Source organism: Callorhinus ursinus, unplaced genomic scaffold, assembly GCF_003265705.2.
Source record: "Callorhinus ursinus isolate GAN/ISIS: 27379988/994484 unplaced genomic scaffold, GSC_fseal_2.0 scaffold9, whole genome shotgun sequence".
Lineage (NCBI taxonomy): Eukaryota > Metazoa > Chordata > Mammalia > Carnivora > Otariidae > Callorhinus > Callorhinus ursinus.
In genome coordinates, this window is record NW_027397071.1 from 60,678,013 (window position 1) to 60,693,417 (window position 15,405).

Below are 15,405 nucleotides of genomic sequence, written 5' to 3' on the forward strand. Positions count from 1 at the left end.
AGGTTCTCTTCCACCAAACATCCAACCTCTCCCTTTATCGGAGTTTATACTATCTTCTTACGTTTGGTAAAGTAAAACTCCTTTTACTAATCCATATATAGAATAATATTCTATTGTTAAGCAAAGTTCTTTACTATGCTAGTCCATCAAAATGCCAAAGTTTTTATTTCAATCCTGCTTTTAAGACCCACTATACCAACATAATAAACATATATATTTTTCAGTGAATTTTCATTATTTTTCTTCTGAAGACATGAAAGGATCAACCTTTCAGGTTAGCAGTACTTGGGCTAACCAGGGTACGTGCTGCTTCAGGGTCACACTATCCGAGTTCCAGATTGAAGGTAACTGGAGCTGGAGTCTAGTGCAACCAGATGAATTTCCTGACTTTCCTTCTTCTCCTGTCCTCTGTACACACACACACATATTTCAGACATGAGTCATAGTTCTGGTACCAAAGAAAGGTTTGTTCTCATGGCTTAGGGGAAAAAAAAAAAACCCCACAAAACAGAGTTCTGGCTATTTTAGGGCCAACCTCCCTTTGCAAGAAGAGAAACTGGGTTGGTAAACTGGCTCCAAAGATAATAAAAAAGAAATAATGACTCCTCTGGGACACAGATTTGCTCACACAACTCCTAAAAGGAATGTAGACAGTACTGAGAATACACAGCTTAGCTACTCCCACAGTAATTTCACAACCACATGCTTTCTCTCCTTGCTGAAATGTTAGAAATCTTACATTCATATAACACATTTAAATCTGATGTTGGAGATTTAGGCAGAACGGGTATTACTCTTAGAAAACTGAGGCTCAGGGGCGTCTGGGTGGCTCAGTCAGTTAAGCGGCTGCCTTCAGCTCAGGTCATGATCCCAGGGTCCTGGGATCAAGTCCCGTATTGGGCTCTTTCCTCAGTGGGGAGCCTGCTTCTCCCTCTGCCTGCTGCTCCGCCTACTTGTGCTCTTTCTCTCTCTGTCAAATAAAAATAATTAAAATCTTAAAAAAAGAAAGAAAGAAAGAAAACAAAACAAAACTAAGGCTCAGGAGAGGTTAAAAAAAAAAAATGCCCAGGGTCCTGCAACCCAAAAGGCAGAATTGAATTCTTGCAATTCCTGATCCAAAGCCCTCTCTTAACAGGGCACTGTTATAATAAGCAATATGCACTAATTACTTCAACACATTTATTAAATACCTATTCTGGGCCAGGAACATTAATAGCCAGGGAATATAAATAGGAATAAAATATATCTCTGCCCTGGAAGAACACATCATCTAGAGGGAAAAAAGAGGAGTCAACAAAACAGAAGCAGGAAAGCTTGAGGTGTAGCCTGCTCACCAAAGATGCTGCTGCATGGAGGACCTACTTTAACATCATTCATTGATTCAGCAAGTATTTATTAAAATCTCTAGGCACTGTTCTAGATAACAGTAATAGAACAGCAAACAATTTGCTTTGCTTTTTTCGCTAATATTACTTTGAGATTTGTTCATGTTGAATAAATAAGAAAATACATATATATTTTATACATAAACATATATATTTATACATACATATGTATATATTTTTCCATGCTGAGAATGTATGTGTATATATTCACACACACAATCCATTTTGAGACTATATATGTACATTTTACCTGCTACATAGTATTCCATTATATAAGTATACCACAATATATCAGTTCTCCCATGTAGAACATTTAGGTTACTTTTAATATTTCCTATTCCAATAATTCAGCAATAACTATCACTATATGTCTCCTGGTAACACTTCTATAAAAAAATGTCAAGCATATGCTCTGAAATGGAATACAGTTCCATTTTTATGTGGAGCTGGCATACCTTCAACTTTACTAAATACTCCAAAATGGCTCTCCTAAGTGCTTATACTGATTTATGTCCCAACACTGTATTGATTCAGTAGAGTTCCTATACCCCCAGTCACTAGCCAACACTAGGTATAATCAGACTTTATAAATCCTTGGCAATGTGACAAAAATACTATCTTGCTGGACTTTTAATGTGCATTTTCTGGTATCACTGAGAATAAGAACCTGGTCCTATTTATTGCCATTCTTATTTACTCTTACATGAATTGAGTGTACATATCCTTTGTACATTTTCTTTTGGGGCATTCTTTTGTATTTTGGGGCATTCTTTTTGTCCTTTGATTTGTATGTGTTCTTTGGGTTTCTTTTTGTCTTTTTTATTCATTTGTAGGATTTCTTTATATATTCTGGTTATTAATCCTTTGCCAGTTTTATGCATTGTAAATACCTTCTCTCCTGTCCATAGGCTATCTTTCTCTTTAATTGTGGTGTCTTCATCAAAAACTAATGATGTAATATATGGTGATTAACATAACAATAAAAATTAAAAAAAATAATTGTGGTGTCTTTTGGTTGTTTGTGGTGTTCAAAGGTTTTAAAATTTGAATGTTGTCAATCTACGAGTCTCTTCTATTGTGGTTTGTGCTTTAAAACATCCTATTCTGGGGTGTCTGGGTGGCTCAGTCATTAAGCATCTGCCTTCGGCTCAGGTCATGATCCTGGTGTCCTGGGATTGAGCCCCGCGTCGGGCTCCCTGCTCGGCAGGAAACCTGCTTCTCCCTCTCCCACTCGCCCTGCTTGTGTTCCCTCTCTTGCTAGGTCTCTGTCAAATAAATAAATAAAATCTTAAAAAAAAAAATTCTATTCTGGGGCGCCTGGGTGGCCCAGTTGGTTAAGCGTCTGCCTTCAGCTCAGGTCATGATCCTAGGGTCCTGGGATGGAGTCCTGCATCGGGGAGCCTGCTCTCCCTCTCCCCGCTGCTCGTGCTCTCTCTTGCTATCTCTGTCTCTCTCAAATAAATGAAATCTTATATTTTTTGTTAAAGATTTTATTTATTTGAGAGAGAGCAAGAAAGAGAGAGAGAGAGCACAAGTCGGGTGGGGGACAGAGGGAGAAGCAGGCTCTCTGCTGAGTGGGGAGCCTGATGTGGGGCTCAATCCTGGAACTCTGGGATCATGACCTGAGCTGAAGGCAGATGCTTAACTGACTGAGCCACCCAGGCACCGTAAATAAAATCTTTTTAAAAAATAAAACATCCTATTCTGTCTTGACATCATAAAGATATTCTTTTTTTTAAAAAGATTTTATTTATTTGAGAGAGAGAATGAGAGAGAGAGAGAGCACATGAGAGGAGGGAGGGTCAGAGGGAGAAGCAGACTCCCTGCTGAGCAGAGCGCCCAATGCGGGGCTCAATCCCAGGACCCTGGGATCACAAACTGAGCTGAAGGCAGACACCCAACCAACTAAGCCACCCAGGCACCTCTTGACATCTACATTTAATAAAGGACTCTGGCCTAAAAATTTCCTTTGTTATTTTCTTGTTACTTTATTATTACCTTTTTCTAATTTTTTAAATTTAATGCTTAGCTCATTAATTTTCAATCTGTTTTATATTAATTTAAGATCATAAATCATAGACTGCCTTAGATGCAGTTTTAACATGTGGTCCCTTATTATTCAGGTTTAAATATTTCATAATTTCCATTATGATTTCTACATTCACCAATGAATTATTTAGAAGTATGTAAGGCAGCGAGTGGCTACTGTTTTATTAAGGGATTTCTCGTTTATTCCACTGTTGTTAAAGAATGTTATCTATGTGATACTGGGTTTTTATTATCCTCTTTTTCTGTAAAAATTTAAATTTTCTTCTTCTTAAAGTCTATTAGGTCTCATATTAATACTGTTTCCAAGCTTTCTTTTGGCTAACATTTCATCACCTTCTTATTTTTAATTTATAATTATAGTATACACATTCAGAAAATAAAACAAAATGATATCTATGTACCAATCATAGAGATTAAGCAGAAATTTACATCTTGCCCAAAGGAGGTCATTTTCAGTGTTAAATTCATAGAGAAGAGATGATGCTTAACAAAAAAGCTATCGAATTAACAAAAAAGGCAGAGATCAACAGAGTGATTTTTCATAATGAAATGACAAAACAATAGAAGTTCTTAGAGGATGCATATCTAAGGGGACAAAAGTGAAGACATTCTTTTTAAGATTTAATTTTTTTTTTAAAGATTTTATTTATTTGACAGAGAGAGACACAGTGAGAGAGGGAACACAAGCAGGGGGAGTGGGAGAGGGAGAAGCAGGCTTCCCACAGAGCAGGGAGCCCGATGCGGGGCTCGATCCCAGGACCCTAGATCATGACCTGAGCCTAAGGCAGACACTTAACGACTAAGCCACCCAGGTGCCCCTTTAAGGTTCAATTTTAAGTAATCTCTATATCCAGCATGGGGCTCAAACTCAAAACCCCTCTAACAACTGAGCCAGCCAGGTACCCCCAAAAGTGAAGACATTCTTGAACTTATACATTAACCTAAAAATAATACCTTTTTGCATCCATTCTAAGATGGCAATGATTGTAAGATGAATCCCAAAGCCTGAGATGTTAACATTTGAAAAAATAATGTACAGTCAATGAAATAAGGCACTATCAGAAAAAGTCAGCGCTAAAACTATTAATAATCCACGATGATACACTGCTGATCTCTCTTGTGATGGACTAAAAGAAAAGAGAACAGATGACATATCCCTTGGGGAATCAGTCAACTCTGATGAACAGCACAACGGGTAAACAGAGTACTCATTTCACTGGGCTGGGTAAAAATTGTTACTTGAAGTCACATATAGATTAACAGTTTTCAAAAACTCACAATAAATTTAACGTAAAAACTTGGTTGAGTATAATTCACCTTACTTTGGTGATTCAATTCCTAAGGCCCTCTAGAATTCTTCTGAATCTGAGATTCATTTTATCAATTAATCACAACAGTAACTACCATTCATTAAGAACCTAAGTCCCAAACACTGTGTTGGAATACTTATATCAATTAATTTGATATTCATAATTCTATGAGTAAATAATATGATGCCCATTCTAGAAAATAGGACTCAGAGCTAAACAGATGAGTTGCCTGAAGACACAAAGCTACTAAGTGGCAGAATCTGAACTTGAATTCCATTTCATATATGGCTTGTTCTTTGTCTATATTACACATTGCTACTTCTCCCTTTTGCAGATTTTTCCTAGAAATGTCAATATTTTGCTTTTAGCTAGTATGGGGGGGCAGAGGGGTGGAATGAGACCCCAAGTCTCAACCATTTTACTTTTTCATCAAGGCGAGGGCACCACCTAGCGGCGCATACACTTTACCACCAATATAGTCAAAGACCGTAAAAATATGGGAAGGAAATCGTTTTTCACTGTTCTGCTTTCCTCCACTGGTTTGACACTACCTTGTAACAAGGTGGAGTGTCTGCCATTAGCGCTTATAAATCAAAAATAAGAGAGAAGTCTGGTAACACTAAGGATTGAAGAACAGTTTTGGAACGAGAAAGACACAAGTTCAATCCCAGATTCAATATTTACTTTGTGACCTTGGTAAATTACTAAAAGTAGCTTCAGTCTGTCTCCTCCTAACACCATTTACCTGACTGGATTATCATGGAAATAATGTGAAAATCATCCAGCACAGTGCTTGATCCAAAGAGCTTCCTCAATAACTACTGGTTCCTCTCCCTATTTTCCTTTTATGTAACCTAAAACCACATATGTGTTCTGCTTTGTTTTTGTTTGTTTTTAAAATAAATATTTTTATTAATTAAAATATTATTTTATTTAAATAAAATAAATTATTTTATTTATTAAAATATTTAAAATATTTTATTTATTAAAATATTTAAAATATTTTAAAATGTTTTAAAATAAGATTTTATTTATTTGACAGAGAGAGACGCAGCAAGAGAGGGAACACAAGCAGGGGGAGGGAGAGTGGGAGAAGCAGGCTTCCCGCTGAGTAGGGAGGCTGATGCGGGGCTTGATCCCAGGACCCCGGATCATGACCTGAGCCTAAGGTAGACACTTAATGACTAAGCCACCCAGGCGCCCCTGTTTTTGTTTGTTTTTAATTTTAAGTAGGCTCCACACCCAGTGTGGGGCTTGAACTCACAACCCTGAGATCAAGAGTTGCATGTTCTACCAACTGAGCCTGGCAGGTGCCCCTTGCTTTTTCTAGAAATCATACCACACCACTGGCTCATACTGTGTTTAAGATAACTTCCATAGTTCTTTTGTATGTAAACTATAGTAAAGACAAATTAAACAACATATATTATTTTTATAAATATACAAAATCAACAATAAGCATTTTTTGAGTAACCTACTTACTATGTACCAGGCACTATGACAGTGGATGGGAACTCACTATCTGAGTAAGGGGGAAAAATATAACATGTAATACCATGCAGTAAGTGCTTTCATGGACATAAGTGGCAAATGTTATGAAACGATAGAGGAAGACCAAGTCTGTTAGAAGGATGTGGATCAGGAATGCTACACAGAAGAAGGAACATTTGAAAAGTCTCTAGAAGATGAGCTCACCAGGTAAGGGCACAGAATTTCTGACATATGAAAAAAATATAAAATATATCAGGATATCAGAAGCAATGAGGAATGAAAAAACACAGTGAGGGAACACAAAGAAGTATAGTGTGGTTGGAATACAGTCTGGGATGGATGAAGAAGTGGGGAGAGATTTGTGGCACAAGTCAATGATAGCTCATTAAGCTCACTTGGAATCTAGATGACAAATGCATTATCTATCACCATCATCATCATCCATAGCAGTTATCATTTATTAGATAATGTACTATGTGGCAAACCCTGTACATACATAATTGCTAAGCCTCACAACAACCCTGCAAGTCACAGGTTATCTTCACAGAGGTTAAGAAATTTGCCCAATGGCACAGAATCAGTAAGGGGTAGAGCTGAGTGAGATTCAAGCCCAGGTCTCTGATTCTTTTCTACTACACTAGTGGTCCCAAACTTGACGGCACAACAAAATCACAAAACAAAATGTTTTAAAAAATAGGTTCTAGACCCTAATCTAAAACAAGGTATCTAGAGAGTAGGACCTTGGAACCTAATTATAAACAAACTCTCCAACTGATAAATAAATAGGAAACCAAACGGCAGTCCAACTTTTTGAAAATACCACAAAGACTCTTAAAACAGACACACACAGACACACAACCATCACAAAATTCTGCAAGGGTATTATAATCCCCATTCTAAAGAGAAAACTCAAACTCAGGAAGCTTACAGATAACTTCCCTCTTCCAGTCAACAAGGGCAAAAATAAGATTCAAACACAGGTATGTCTGGGTCTTCTCTGTCATGCTGTGTGGTAAACAGAATTCTAAAAAAAAGACCCTAAACGACCCTTGCCCCTATATAATTTCTTCCCCTTTCAGTGTGGGTGGAAACCTATGAATATGATGAGATATCTCTGAAGTGATTATATTACAGAATGTGTTATCACTAGAGTGATTATGGCAAAAGGGAGATTATCTGGTGGGTGTAACCTAATCCCAGGAGGCCTTTTTTAAAAGCAGTGTTTTCTGCAGCAGGTAGCAGAATGCGAAGTTAGAGAAATTCAAAGCACTGGAAGGATTCAATGCATCTGCCCTGCTGCCTTGAAGGTGAGAGGCGTTACATGACAAAGAATATGTGCAGCTTAGAAACTGAGAGAAGAACCCAGCTGACAGCTAGCAAGAAAACAAGAACCTCAGTCCTACAGTCACAAGGAAATGAATTCTGCCAATAACTTAAATGACTTTGGAACAGATTCTCCCTTAGATTCTTCATCAGAGTCTCCAGATAAGAGCCCAGCCAAGTCAATACCTTGATTTCAGCCTTGTGAGACCTTAAGCAGAGAATGCTTTTGAAATATCTGGCCTACAGAACTGTCCGATAATGAACAGGTAAAGGGTCCTGGGACCGAGCCCCGCATCAGATTCCTTGCTCAATAGGGAGCCTGCTTCTCCCTCTCCTCCCCACTCAGGCTCGCTCTTTCTCTGTCACTATCTCTATCTCTCTCTGTGTCATATAAATAAATAAAATCTTAAAAAAGAAAAGAAAAGAAAGAAAAAAGTGTTTTAAATGTAACAATGAAACAGTGGCCCAAACCTAGACTGAATTCAACTGAAGAGCTGTCTCAATACAACTCTGCCAAAGTCTCACTACTTAGCTATCTCAAGCCAAGAAAGCAGTTAATACCAGACTGAGTGGTGACTAAGGTCAGTAACAAATGCTTAGAAAAGCAGTAAAACCAAGACAACAAAAGAGAAACCAATGGAAGGGAAAAAAAAAAACAGTAAACAAAAAAAGTTGAATTTTTAAAAATCTATATGCTATCACATATACATCATCTGCTCAAAATAAGCCTGTCTCATTTCCATCCTTCAAATTCACCAGACTAAAAGTCAAGGAGGCTCACCTGCTTATATTAAAGCATCAGCCTTACAGGCAGACATCTAATTTAACACACACATCTAAGAGCCTCCTGGAACACTCACCAAGGACAGAAACTGGTGGATGCCATTTTCACACTCTCCCTTTGCTATGCTCCAGAGCACTAATATCTCTTGGAAGGAAGCTTTTACTAGTGTCTGCTGCCCCAATTTGGGGGGCTACTGTCTAGAAGATGCCTCTTGATCTGGAGGCCAGGGGAGCTTGCATTCCTGGTCCCATGGGCCTGTAATGATCAGTGTCACCCAGAAAGGAGATTATATTTGTCTGGTGCCCTGATTTTTGCAATTGCTACCAGGGGACCCCTCTATGTCACCTGGCTTTGGTGACCAGTGGGGCTTACTTACACTTGCGGGTCCCACAGTCTGTAACCAACAGAGAAAAAATTCTTTCTTTTTTTAATTAAAGATTTTATTTATTTTAGAGAGAGAGCCTAGAGCCCCAAATTTTCTGGCTACTGCCCAGAGGATGTCTTTACTCACCTGGCTCTGGTGGCCAGGGTGGGCTGCATTGCTGGGTCCCACAAGACTGTGGTAACAGAAGAGATGGTTCTTGGCAGGCTACAACTACACAAACAGCAGACTGATGCACATTCCCCAATCTTTCTGTGAAGAGGGCCCCTTAGCTTATCTGGTCAGCTTTGGCTTGAGGGGCAGGCTTCACATTTGGCACATATTTAGTGACCTATGGAGCTGCTCCAAGGGAACACAGGCTGTGGACACCATCTTGGCCCTCTTCCTTGCTCCAGCTTCTGGTATTACCCAAAAAAGAACTCTTACACACATCTGCAGCCCCAATTTCTGCGTGACTGCCATCCAGGAGACACCTCCAGATGGCCTGGCTCTGATGGCCAGTGGGGCTGACATTTGCAGTCCCACAAGACTGCATATAATTGCATACATTTAAAAGCTGATGCCCCAGGGTCTGGCTTCCAGTTAGTTTGAATCTAGGTGATGAGATCCTCCCATTTGGGGCACTGACAGGTCTTGGCATATCCTCAACTACAGAAAAAAAAAAAACCCTGGATACAGAGACAACTAATTTACCTGATTAAGAGTTCAAATCAATGGTCATAAAGATGCTCACCAAACTGGGAAGAAGGATGGGTAAACATGGTGAGAACTTAAAGAAATAGAAAATATAAAAAAGTACCAAATAGAAGTCACAGAATTGAAGAATACAATAACTGAACTGAAAAATACATTAAGGGGTTCAACAGCAGACTAGATGAAGCAGAAGAAAAGATTAGTCAACTCGAAGACAAGGCAGTGGAACTCACCCAATCAGAAGAGCAAAAGGAAAAAAAAAAAAAAAGAAGAAAGTGAAGACAGCTTAAGGGACTTATGAGACAACACCAATAAACTAACATTCACATCATGGGGCTCCCAGAAAAAGAGAGAGAAAGGGCCAGTAACCTTATTTGAAGAAATAATGGGTGAAAATTTCCCTTACCCAGGGAAGGAAACACACATCTATGTCCAGAAAGTACAGAGAATCCTAAGTAAGAGGAACCCAAAGAGATCCACACCAAAACACATTATAATTAAAATGTCAGAAGTTAGGGGAACCTGGGTGGCTCAGCCAGTTAATCATGTATCTTAAGCTCATGATCTCAGGGTCCTGGGATCAAGCCTCACATCCAGCTCCCTGGTCAGCAGAGAGCCTGCTTCTCCCTTTCCCTCTGCCCCTACCCCCTGCTCGTGCATGCTCTCTCTCTCTCTCTAATAAATAAAATATTTTTAAAAGGGGGGGATAGGGGCTGTTTGCCAGGAGGAGAGACCACGTGATTAGAGAGTTGGAACTTTTAGTCCTCCCCACCTCCAACCACAGGTGAGGAAAGAGAGGTTGGAGGCTGAATCAGCTAATGGCCAAAGACTTAGTCAATCTTGACTATGCACTGAAGCTTCCATATAAAACCCAAAAGGACTGGGTTCAGAGAGGTTCCAGGTTAGTGAATACATGGAGATGGTGGGGGAAGGGGAGAGTGGCATGCCTAGAGAGGGCATGGAAGTTCCATACCCTTTCCCCCAATCTTGTTTTATAGTTCTTCATCTGGCTGTTGATTCAAATCCTTTATCATATCCTTTAGTAAACTGGTAAACATGCTTCCCTGAGTTCTGTGAGTTGCTCTAGCAAATTAATCAAACTTAAAAGAGGAAGCTGATGGAACCTCCAATTTGTAGCTGGTCAGTCAAAACACAGGTAAGCCTGGGGCTTACAACTGGTATCTGAGGTAAGGGGTGGAGGGCAGGCTTGTAGAACTGAACCCTTAACCTGTGGTGATTTTTCAAACACATCAATCAATTAAATGGAATAGAGAGCCCAGAAATAAACCCACATATATGGTCAGTTAATTTACAACAAAGGAGCCAAGGACATACAATGAGAAAAGAACAATCTCTTCAACAAATGGTGCTGGGAAAACTGGACAACCAAATGCAAAAGAATGAAAGTAGATCATTATCTTACACCATACCCCAAAATTAACTCAAAATGGATTAAAGACGGGGTTCCTGGATGGCTCAGTCGTTAAGCGTCTGCCTTTGGCTCAGGTCATGGTCCCAGGGTCCTGGGATCAAGGCCCGCATCAGGCTTCCTGCTCCGCGGGAAGCCTGCTTCTCCCTCTCCCACTCCCTCTACTTGTGTTCCCTCTCTTGCTGTGTCTCTTTCTGTCAAATAAATAATAAAATCTTTAAAAAAAAATGGATTAAAGACTTGAACACAAGACCTGAAACCATAAAACTCAGAGAAAACATAAGCGGTAAGTTCCTTTACCTTATTCTGACTCCAAAACAAAAGGCAACAAAAGCAAAAATAAACATCAAACTAAAATCTTCTGCATAGCAAAGGAAATCATCAAAAAAATGAGAAGGCAACTTATTGAACAGAGGAAAATATCTACAAATCACATATCCAATAAGGTTAATATCCAAAATACATAAAGAACCCACACACTCAATAGCAAAAAAACCCAAACAACCCAATTTAAAAATGGGCAGAGGATCAGCTAGACATTTTTCAAACAGAGCCATACAGATAGATGGCCAATAGGCACAAGAGAAGATGTTCAACATCACTAATTATCAGGGAAATGCAAATCAAAACCATGAGATAGCACCTCACACCTCAAAAAGACAAGAAATAACAACTGTTGGAGACAATGTGGAGAAAAGGAAATCTTGTACACTGTTGGTGAGAATAAATGTAAATCGGTGCAGCCACTATGGAAAACAGTATGGAGGTTCCTCAAAAAATTAAATAGAACTACCATATATATGATCCAGGTATTCTACTTCTGGATATTTATTCAAAGAAAAACAAATGAACAAACAAAACTCATGGATACAGAGAACAGACTGGTCATCAGAGTGGAAGGGGGATGGAAGGTACAAAACGGGTGAAGGAAGTCAACTGTATGGTAATGAACAGTAACTAGAATTACTGTGGTCACCTTGTAGTGTATACAAATACCAAATTATGGGCGCCTAGGTGGCTCAGTCGTTAAGCGTCTGCCTTCGGCTCGGGTCATGGTCCCAGGGTCCTGGGATCGAGCCCTGCATCGGGCTCCCTGCTCTGTGGGAAGCCTGCTTCTCCCTCTCCCACTCCCCCTGCTTGTGTTCCTGCTCTTGCTGTCTCTCTCTATCAAATAAATAAAATCTTTAAAAAAAAAACAACAAAAAAACCCAAATACAAATTATATTATACACCTGAAACTAATATGATATATACCAATTTTACCTTAATAAAAAAAAAAAGAAAAAATATTAAGGTAAACTTCATAATCGTTTTTATGAATCAACTAAAAAAAAAAAAAAAAAGGCCAAGAAATAACAAGTGTCAGTGAGGATGTGGAAAAAAGGCAACTCTCATGCAGTGTTGATAGAAATGTGAATTGGTGTGGCTGCTACAGAAACAGTGTGGAGGTCCCTCCAAAACAAAATACCATATGACCCAGCAATTATACTTGTACGTATTTACCTGAAGATAATGAAAACCCTAATTCAAGAAGATATATGCACCCCCATGTTCACTGCAGCATTTTTTATAATAGCAAAGATATGGAAACTACTTAAGTGTCCAGTGATGGATGAATGGATAAATTGTGTTATATATATTTCTTTATATATCTGTGTGTGTATACATACACACACACACCAGATTATTATTCAGCCATAAAAATAAATGAAATTGGGTCATTTGTGACAAGATGAATAGACCGTGAGGCAATTGCGCTAAGTGAAATAAGTGAGAGAAAGACACATACTGTCTAATCTCTAAAACAACAACAACAACAACAACAACAAAAAACCCACTCTGTATCAGAGAACAGATTGGCAGTTGCCAGAAGCTGGGGATAGGGTAGGAGAAATGTTCACTGTTTTGCGTTTTTTTTTTTTTTTCGTTTCAATAAATTGGAAAAAAAAAAAAGAATTTGGTTTCTTTCTCAGTTATTTCCCATTTCTGCCAATTAGTTACTGTTAATAAAGGCAATAATATGTTTACCGAATATATTCACATCTTCAAAAGTAAACACGCAGAAAAAAGATGGCGGAAAGAAAATAACAGGAGCCAGAAGACAAGACTACTAGAAGCTGATCTACCTAATTATGATAAAGGTAGACTCATCTTTAGATATAATGGAGTATGTCCAGAAAGTACAGAGAATCCTAAGTAAGAGGAACCCAAAGAGATCCACACCAAAACACATTATAATTAAAATGTCAGAAGTTAGGGGAACCTGGGTGGCTCAGCCAGTTAATCATGTACCTTAAGCTCATGATCTCAGGGTCCTGGGATCAAGCCCCACATCCAGCTCCCTGGTCAGCAGAGAGCCTGCTTCTCCCTTTCCCTCTGCCCCTCCCCCCTGCTCGTGCATGCTCTCTCTCTCTAATAAATAAAATATTTTTAAAAGGGGGGGATAGGGGCTGTTTGCCAGGAGGAGAGACCACGTGATAGATATAATGGAAATTGTACCCCGAACCATGTACTTTTTCTTTCCTTCAGCAATTTGGACAATGATGGAAACTGAACGAGCAATTAAAAGCAGTGTGAAGCTATAAGCCTGCACTGTCCAGTGAGCTACTATTAGCCTTACGTGGTTACTGGGCACCTGATGTACAGCCAGTCTGAACTGAGATATGCCGTAAGTATAAAAGACACACTGGATTATGAAGACTTAATATAAAAAAAATAATGTAGGGCGCCTGGGCGGCTCAGTCGGTTAAGCGTCTGCCTTCAGCTGAGGTCATGATCCCAGCGTCCTGGGATCGAGTCCCACATCGGCTCCCTGCTCAGCAAGGAGCCTGCTTCTCCCTCTCCCACTCCCCCTGCTTGTGCTCTCTCAAATAAATAAATAAATAAATATCTCATTAATAATTGTTCATTGATTACATGTTGAAATAATAATATTCTGGATACACTGGCCTAAACAAAATATATTAAAATTAACTTCACCTGTTTTTTTCCTTTTTATTTTTAAATATTTTATTTATTTGTTTGAGAGAGCGTGAAACACAGCATGAGAGGGGAAAGGGTCAAAGGGAGAAGCAGACTCCCTGCTGAGCAGGGATGCCAAAGCGGGACTTGATCCCGGGGCGCTGGGATCCTGATCTGAGCCAAAGGCAGTCGCTTAACCACTTGAGCCACCCAGATGCCCCTCTTCTTTTCCTTTTTAAATGTGGCTACAACAAAATTTTAAATTATATATGTGGCTCACATTATATTTCTATTGGACATCACTGCTACATAGACCCTTATTAAATAGTGTTGAATAGGAAAAACAAAGCAACTATAAAGTAGGGATTTTTCAGAGTTATTTCTACTGTTTGCTCTATTACCAACACTATAACTCATTTAATTTCTAGCCCTGGTCCCTGACTGTAAAATAGAGGTGAAAGGAAAAAATCAGTAGCTGCATTAAGTCATGGATACATTAAAACATTGACTAAAAGAACGGAGTTCTAGTCCTGGTTCCAGCACTGGCTAGCAGTTACAATGGAAAAATCGTTTTTTTCTGAGCCTCGGTTGCCCGTCCCAACAATTAATTGAGAAAACTAAATTTAGACCTCCATGATTCCATCAAAATTGGTTTTCATAAAAATGAATACTCACCCTGAGTCTAACACATCCTCTGCGAGAGCCTCTCATCATTTTGTCCTTGGACTAAAAGAAAACAAAAACATTCAATGAATAAAAAATTAACAGACTATTTTTAGAATCATCTGGGGATAAAGAGAGAAAAATTACAGTAGTAATATTCCTCATTCTTCATTCATATCCCCCATCCCCCTCCAACCCCCCAAAATCACTTAAAGCTAGAAATTAGCATATGTTTTAAACTGGTGGTGTGGATGTTGGTGCATTGTTGGTGGAAATGTAAATTAGTGCAGCCACTATGGAAAACAGGAGGTTCCTCAAAAAATTAAAAATATAAATACCATACAATCCAGTAATTCCACTTCTAGGTTATTTTCCCAAAGAAAATGAAAACACTAATTAGAAAAGATACATCCATCCCTGTGTTTATTGCATTATGTACAATAGCCAAGAAATGGAACCAAGCTAAGTGTACATCAATAGATGAATGGGTAAAGAAGATACAGTGTGTGTGTATACACACACATATACACAATGGAATACTACTCAGCCATAACAAAGAATGAAATCTCGCCATTTGTGACAACATGGATGGACCTAGGGGGTATCACGCTAAGTGAAATAAGTCAGACAGGGAAAGACAAAATACCCTATCATTTCATTTATATGTGGAATCTAAAAAATAAAACAAACAGAAACAGACTCATAAATACAGAGAACTAGTAGTTGCCAGAGGGGAGGAGGTTGGGGGGATGGAAAAAATAGGTGAAGGGGATTAAGAAATATAAACTTCCAGTTATAAAATAAATAAGTCATGGCGATGAAAAGTACAGCATAGAGAACATATTGAATAATACTGTAATAACTTTGTATGGTAACAGATGGTAACTATACTTATTGTGATGAGCACTGAGGTGTGTATATAAATGTTGAATCAC

General features: G+C 38.8%; 1 protein-coding gene across 4 annotated transcripts in view; it reads right to left on the bottom strand.

The window, feature by feature from the left end:
* Positions 1–15,405, bottom strand: part of OSBPL9 (oxysterol binding protein like 9) — a 176,241-nt gene that overhangs the window by 128,145 nt on the left and 32,691 nt on the right. For all 4 annotated transcript variants that reach the window (XM_025871597.2, XM_025871596.2, XM_025871595.2 and 1 more), the window contains exon 2: positions 14,483–14,533. In XM_025871597.2, the coding sequence (XP_025727382.2) occupies positions 14,483–14,533 (51 nt within the window). The remainder of the gene's footprint in view (positions 1–14,482; positions 14,534–15,405) is intronic.